Raw genomic sequence first — 8,195 nt, forward strand, 5'->3', positions numbered from 1 at the left:
TGCCTGTATGTTGTAGGAATGAGCAGTTCTCCTGGGGTCCGTTTCACAAAGCAGGTTTAGTGAAAACTCAGAGTCTGTTAACCCTGAAATGAGGGAAACTCTGAGTTTTCCGTTTCAAAAAGGGAGGTAACTCAAACCAGAGAAAGAGGAGTAACTCTAGCCTGTTTCAGAGAGAGAGAAGTAACTTAAGCTCTCGGTCAGTTACCGTAGTAACAGACTCTATGAACCTAACCTGGTCGGGACCAGGTTTTTCTCAATGAACCTCGAGTTTCTCTCTGTCTCCGCCCTCTTTCAGAGCCACACACTCCATGTGATTTCCTCATTCATTCAGTCAGCAGGCGAGTTTTGGCGTAGCCTAGTTCTGCCGTCTGTCATTTAAAAAAAAACAATCAGAGTCAGTATATTAGAAGTCCATTAGGCACAGTAGGTGGCGACTTTCTTCACTAACATGGCATGTCCTTTTGATAACGATCCCGTGGATTCAGCATTACTGCGCAGAGAATTAAATATTCGTCGGGAGATGGTTATCAGACCGCGCATAGATGTTTTAGCATTTCCAGACAATTATCTTTTTGAGCGGTACCGTTTCACGTCACAGTCCATCATCTACACAACCTAATCCGTCCTTACATCTGCAACATTACCAATCATAGTCATGCTCTCACATCCCAGCAGATATTGTGTGTTGCGCTGCGTTTCTTTGCAAATGGAAGTTTTTTGTACAATGTCGGAGACACTTGAGTAAGGCAACTGTATGCAGGGTGGTCAGAAAAGTGTGCTCGTTTTACGGGCATCTGCCTTCTTTCTGTTCGCTGAGTAGAAGTCTGTGTTAGTTTAAATAGGCTTAATTATTTAACAGAACATGATACAGATGAGAAGACATTTATGTGTGTGAAAACAGCATTATGTTGGGGATAAAACAACTGCACAGTCAAACAGCCACTTAATATTTACTTTACAATGTAAAGCATGATCAAAATGAGGTACCCCATGAGATTATGCCGAGGTCTTACCTGTTTGAACAATGTTTTTATATTTCATCCTAAACTGCTGCCAAGTGCGCTTCTCCCCTGCGGGATTGCACCTAAATGAAATAAATTAATAGGCTACCATTCAAGCAGTTTTCCCCTGTAATATTATTGTGATTGCAAAGGACTAATTTAAACTTAGGCATTGACCCGTGCAGCAATGTTCTCCCACGCCGTCTCCCTCTCTTTTGCAGCTGCAGCGGTGTTGTACTTCTTTTTGAAAACATGTTCAAACTCGCCGTATGAGCGCATTCAGATTTCTAATTCTGGTGGGGTGAAAAACGCCCTCCCCGACCCCGTTGCCATGGTGACTCGTCGAATCGGGGCTCCATTGATGCTGGCTTTTTATAGTCGTAGTGCACGCGCTTAACTCCAGGTGAAACTACTTTGAGTTGATTAAACTGATTCAAATCAGCTGTTCTCCTTGCTGAAAAAAACAGCTTAGACCAGCTTAGGCTGGTCAAGCTGGTCTTAGCTGGTTTGATGGTTTGATGGTTTTAGCGAGGTTTTGGTCAGCTGGTCTTAACTGGTCTTGGCTGGTCTAGCTGGTCTTGGCTGGTCTTGGCTGGTCTGATCAAGCTGGTCTTAGCTGGTCAGGGTGGTATGAGCTGGTTAGGCTGGTCTTGGCTGGTCAGGCTGGTCTTGGCTGGTCAGGCTGGTCTTGGCTGGTCAAGCTGGTCTTGGCTGGTCAGGCTGGTCTTGGCTGGTCGGGCTGGTCTTGGCTGGTCAAGCTGGTCTTGGCTGGTCTAGCTGGTCTTGGCTGGTCAAGCTGGTCTTGGCTGGTCTAGCTGGTCTTGGCTGGTCTTGGCTGGTCTGATCAAGCTGGTCTTAGCTGGTCAGGGTGGTATGAGCTGGTTAGGCTGGTCTTGGCTGGTCAAGCTGGTCTTGGCTGGTCAGGCTGGTCTTGGCTGGTCAGGCTGGTCTTGGCTGGTCAGGCTGGTCTTGGCTGGTCAAGCTGGTCTTGGCTGGTCAGGCTGGTCTTGGCTGGTCGGGCTGGTCTTGGCTGGTCAAGCTGGTCTTGGCTGGTCTAGCTGGTCTTGGCTGGTCAAGCTGGTCTTGGCTGGTCTAGCTGGTCTTGGCTGGTCTTGGCTGGTCTGATCAAGCTGGTCTTAGCTGGTCAGGGTGGTATGAGCTGGTTAGGCTGGTCTTGGCTGGTCAAGCTGGTCTTGGCTGGTCAGGCTGGTCTTGGCTGGCCGGGCTGGTCTTAGCTGGTCAGGCTGGTCTTGGCTGGTCAGACTAGCAGGTCGGGCTGGTCTTAACTGGCCGGGCTGGTCTTAGCTGGTCAGGCTGGTCTTAGCTGGTCAGGATGGTGTAAGCTGGTAAGGCTGATCACCAATTAGGCTACCGCAATTCAAATAATCCGAGCACACCTCAACATTAGAATATTTATTTATTTATTTATTAATAATTATTCAAGTTAAAAAAATAATTAATTAATTAATTAAGAAAAATTAACTGAAAAAAAAAGATAAGAAAAAAGATTGAAAACAGGTTTTTAATGTTCCCGTTTATTCTAAAACACATTCTGGAAACATTTCACAAAAGCTTGAAGCTACCAGTATCTTTGTCAGCATGTTAAACTACCAGGTCTGTCATCCCACAAACATTCTGTCAACATTTCATACTGACAGCAAAAATTAGTAAACATTTCACAAAATGACAGCTTTAAAGTACCAGGTCCATTAGCTTTAAACTACCAGGTCTGTCATCTCCACAAACATTACGTAAATATTTCACAAAATGACAACTTTAAACTACAGTACCAGGTCTGTCATAGCTTTAAACTACCAGGTCTGTCATCTCCACAAACATTACGTAAATATTTCACAAAATGACAACTTTAAACTACAGTACCAGGTCTGTTATAGCTTTAAACTACCAGGTCTGTCATCCCCAAATCACAAAAAGGTTTCACAAACAAAATAACATTGGGGGGAACATTGTCCTTGTGATGCCTCCCTCCCGCTCTGGAGCACAACGCAGCCACTTTTTAACGGTATTGCTCAAGTCTAGGTAGGATAGTTTGCGGTCAAACTGTCGAGCAGCAGCTGAAAGAGATGAGATATAAATAAATAAATGAATACATTTATATCAGTGTGCTGAACAAACATATTTACTGAACATGATTGTGATAAATTGTGCTTTTATTTTCATTTTTAGGATGCCAACTTTACATGTGGCCAGGTACTATAGACGAAAACTAGCCTTTTGGCTAATTCTGGCATGTTTACAGTTTTGTTTATTAACATGCACTGTCCCTGTCAAATAAATGAATAAAAAATAAAATTAAAATAAATGATTGACAGATTTAGTGTCTGAGATTTTTGGCAGCTGTAATAATTAATGTAGTGTCTTTAGGTTGGATTTTGTGTTTCTTTGTATTTGTCTAATATTATAATTTCCTCTTACTTGAAAATATGCCACTCTGCTGTACAAATCCATAATCCGCGAATAGTCATTAACTACAAACACCACCTCCCTAAACTTAACCCAGTCAGGGAATACACAGGAATCTTGACGTTAATTTCAATACCTCACCGCCACTTTGAGCTGTAACCGTTTACACCAGTGACACCTTTAACTTAACAGTTTTAGTTTGTGATAAAGACTATAGACCACTATTATACAACAGAATTCAAATAGGCTGGGAGAATAAATCAAAGGCAAAGTTTATTTTACTTTTTTTTTTTAATTCGTGATATGCCCAGAGAGTGCCAGAGTGTACTTTGTGTGCTCTCTGGTCTTTTGAAAAGTCGTTTGTGCCTCTGAATTTTTGCCCGAGTGCGCTCTGGCACACATAATAGTTGTTTTTTAATAAAACAAATAAATTCACGCACTTTCACAATGTTTTTGAGGACTCAAACTCTTTAGACAGCTAATTCAGAAAAATACCTTCAAAATTTAAGACCTCTTTAAGTCGTGATAAGACTTTTTAATACTTTAAGGGTCTTAATTTCCCCAAAATTGATTTATCAACTTTTAATACTTTGCAAGACCCCGCGGACCTCCTGCCAGTAAACCATTTTCAGGTGAGCAAACATACCAAACATGCAGCCTTGCATCACTGTTCGACTGAATGGCTGCTTGTTTCCTTTGCCAGCCCAGTTGAAATGACAGGCCAGGGAGTTGGTCAAGGCAGGTGACAGCATCCGTCTGATCATAGAGTCTGATGAGGTGCCCCCAACCAAAGCCAAGTGAGCAATCTAGAGATGAGAGAGAGAAGTGATTGTCATCATGATGCTGCCCACACAGGAATCCTTTTATTTTTGCATCAAGAATCATTTTATCATCGAATCGTGGCCCTCTCAATCAGAATAGAATAGAATAGAAATGTATTTATTTAAAACAGGGACAATGCACAAATAAACATTAATCTTGTAGGAACAAGAAAAGATGCCAGGTTATAGCAGCTTTGCTAATTTCCACCCATAGTCCCTAGGCAGGTAAGGAAGGAATTGAATCGTGAGGTACCCAGAGATTCCCACCCTTAGCTCATACTGGGCTGTGATATATGAACTTGTTTCCTGTGTTTATGTTTTTTTTCCTATGATACTGTACAGGCAGTAGATTGTAAGGTGTTAAGTATATTGCAGTTCAGTTTGTCAAATAAATTACCATGCTTTGACAAACTGATTCATTCTTCAGTGGTGATTCTGCCTCATTGAAGTTGTCTTCATTCATGATCGGCAGGTCAATGGGAGTCATCTCAAGGGTTGTGCCTGGCGCTGGTCCCCTGTGACCACCTGGAGTAAATCTGGCATCTGCCAGTTCACTTTTGATGAACTGCACATCTCTTGACATTTCCTTTACTACCACTACTACTTCAGCGAGCATTGTGGTCATCTTCTCGATGGAAAGGTCTTTAAAAAAAAAAAAAGAAAAGAAAAAAAAAAAAATTGTTAGTAAGAGAGAAAGTAAAACTTGCACAATTTGAAATAGACTTACCTTTCAAAAGCTGCCTGGTGTACTGACTTTGACCTTGCATCTGTGTGCTTAACACCTAGTATAAAACAAGCATCCACGCACCTTAATCACTGCACACATTGAAAGGCATTATTTAACTTCAAGTCTGCCATGGCCACCCACATATAATCCCCACCTCAGCCCACTTTAGTTTTGATCACAAAAAACATTTCTATACATATTTTAGTTCCCTCTTAAGATGTCTGGAGGTAGGAAAAACAAAGGTTCCAACAGATACACAAAAACAAGACTAATCTAATTTGTTCAAATAATTTTATTTTACATGCTCTAAATTAATAAATTGTGGTTATTAGTGAGGAGTGCTATCACATACCATTTTGTGGATGTTGAGGGCGACTGTGGGGGGTGTATTGCCTCGAACTGGATCCTGCTATATCTGTTGGGATATATATATATATATATATATATATATATACACATCCAAATTGTTTACTTGGCTGTAACTTCTGCTCCTCTTGGAAGTGGCTTGTATTGGAGGCTGAAAGAAAAACAGAATGGGTTAATTTTTTATGTTGCAATACCACAAAAAATAATTGTTGCAATAAAGAGATTTATCTGACAAAATCAATGTAATGTAATCAATGTAAATCAGTGTCCAGTGCCAGTGAATTGCTTTTTACTATTTTAATTTGCTATACACATATCATTATGGCCTCATGTGATTTTTCATCAGCATTTTCGTAGCATGTAGTCACAGTAGTAATGAACAAACAAAACAAATATAAACTGAAAATAGAATAAACGTAAAATAAAGCAAAAACATCTGCTGTTTTTTCACTTTCCTCCATAAATTAAATCACACTACTGACATCAAAATACTGAGTGACAGTTAGAAAGACTTAAGACATTCAAAACACAGACAGACAATCTTATGCGAAAATTAATTTTTCAATCATGTAATAGTTTTTTTTATATTATGTTGAAAATAACCACATTTAGGCTATTTCATGTATGAAAATGCAGTATACAGTTGTTTTAAATTATGTGTGGTTTTTATTATAATTTTATTTTATTCTATTTATTCCATTTATTTATTTCACTTGTTACAAATTTCAGAGGACCCCATTTGAATTCCAGGCGACCCCACGTGGGGTCCCGACCCCAAGTTTGAAACACACTGTCCTACAGTAACCTTAGCACAGGGCGTCCTCACCGGTCCTCACTGCTATCTTAGAAAGCATAAAGGTTCATTCTCACTGCCGCGATACGGAAATGTGGGACGGATTTGCGGAATATTTGCGCAGCGCTTTTCCGCGCTCAAACCATACACACAGGCGCAGTACGGACACGGTGTGGAATTTCGCGTTGTTGTGTTCCAAGTCCGCGCAGTGTGAACAGGTGTGGGTGAACATGGATTTGAGTAGTAGTAGCAGCAGCAGCAGCGAGCTAACAAGCTAACGTTTAACAAGTGTCAACATCAACTTTCCTCCGCGCTCCTCTCTGCTGGTCTCACCGACACTTCAGCACCCGTTCTGGGATACACAGTGTCGGCCCGCCCCGCCTGACCTCCGTGCTCCTCTCCCAGACACTTGAGCACACGTCCAGGGCCCCGGAGGTCAGGCCGGGGGGCCGCAGGACCACGGGTGGCAGCTCCGGGCACTTCCACTTTAACCCAAAACGAGTGCTCACGATAACCAGATGAGCAGATAACGTCAACTAGGGAAAATAAAATGAAAACACCACAGTTGTAGCCTGTTAGCATAACATGAGCTAAACCGCTAAACTCGCTAACAGCTAACGAAAGATAACGTTAGTTGGTGGGGACATGTGCTAAGCTATATACACCCAGTCGTGCCTCGCCACTCACCAGGAACCTCTTTTAACGGTCACAGAAGAAACAACAAAGCTATTTTTTGCCAGTTTATTCCAGTTAGCTTACCTGAAACCAACTGCGATGAGATGCTGTGTGCGAGCTCAGTTCCGATCAAACATCGCGGAGATGAAATCCCGCCTCTGCGGCGACTTCCGTATGTGGGCAGACATTCTACGGCACTGGGCCGACCCAAAGCCGACGTAACAGAGACGTTTGATGAGCTGGGACAAAAGAGTATTAAATTTAAAGATATCCGCCCATGCGGCCGACGCTTGTCAGACGTTATAAATTCAGGGCCGATGTGTCGTCCTCAGGCCGACGTCGGCCAGATGTATGTGTGCTATCTGGGAAGTTATCGTTAGCCAAAATGCACTGTTAGCTAAAACTGATGTGGCTAAACTGATGCTGTATGCTCGAAATGTGCCAGGTAACGTTAAAACAAAACGTTAAAAAATTTAATAAACTCCGTTAAGCACAAAAGCGGCAGTTATCATTCGTAGAATCAATAAAATCAGTAATATTCCCAACTTACTTGAGCAGTAGCCGAGCATGGGCAAAGGGGAGGAGGAGGAAAATGGCTGCTTCTTCTTCTTGGCAAACGGAACGGCAAACCCAGCTCCTTCTTGGCGGCTGTTTAACGTTACCTGGGATGTACCATTTCACTAGGTTTAAAGTTTGGAGTGTTGGGCTGTTCCACTCCTTGCTGTCACTGTTCAAAAGCACCTTTTAGATGTCTTTGTCATTATAAATTACACACAAACCTTCAGAAGACTTTAACATAGTAAAAAGGTACGTCCACAGCAAAAGGTGCTTAAATTAAAATGTATGAGACCCCCCCCCACCCTCTCATTATATGGTCTCACCTAGTTCAGTCTATGATTGAAACAGCATTAGTAAAACAATATTGATTCAGTGTTGGCATTTCAATCTACAATCTCAACCATCATACAATGTGGATTCAATGATATATTTTCAACATAAAAATTTTAGAAGGTTGATCAACCATTGATTTTTAAACCTTAACTAAAAATCAACCTTTTTGACCATAACTCAATGTTGATTTAACATCTTTTGCTATCTGGGAATGTTGATCTGGAAACAGTGATAATTAAGGATGCATCACTGCTACTGTTGTCATTTTTATCCTTAAAGGCAAATACCAACATTTTGGGAAATTAGCTTGTTCAAAACCTTTAAATTCACTAGCTAGCTCATTTAACATTGAACCAGCTAGTTGACTTGCTTTCTTCCTTAAAAGTGCCAAAATGCACTGATGGTACTATGTCAGTGTAGCTTACTCTGCAAAAATTATTAGACAAGCTAATTTCCCCAAATGTTGGTTTTCTCCTGGCTCTTTTAGTGTTATTATT

General features: G+C 41.4%; 1 protein-coding gene across 1 annotated transcript; it reads right to left on the reverse strand.

Moving 5' to 3' along the window:
* Positions 1-2,516: 2,516 nt before the first annotated feature.
* On the reverse strand, positions 2,517-7,549 carry LOC144466839 (uncharacterized). Its single transcript, XM_078174247.1, has 7 exons — positions 7,358-7,549; positions 6,892-7,046; positions 5,446-5,490; positions 5,326-5,388; positions 4,644-4,888; positions 4,072-4,231; positions 2,517-3,076 (listed from the first exon to the last, which is right to left on the reverse strand). Exons 5-7 carry the CDS (start codon positions 4,869-4,871, stop codon positions 2,940-2,942), a joined length of 525 nt encoding a protein of 174 aa, XP_078030373.1. The 5' UTR covers positions 4,872-4,888; positions 5,326-5,388; positions 5,446-5,490; positions 6,892-7,046; positions 7,358-7,549; the 3' UTR covers positions 2,517-2,939.
* Between the last annotated feature and the right edge of the window lie 646 nt (positions 7,550-8,195).

This window comes from Epinephelus lanceolatus, chromosome 14 (assembly GCF_041903045.1).
Source record: "Epinephelus lanceolatus isolate andai-2023 chromosome 14, ASM4190304v1, whole genome shotgun sequence".
NCBI classification, from domain to species: Eukaryota; Metazoa; Chordata; class Actinopteri; order Perciformes; family Serranidae; genus Epinephelus; species Epinephelus lanceolatus.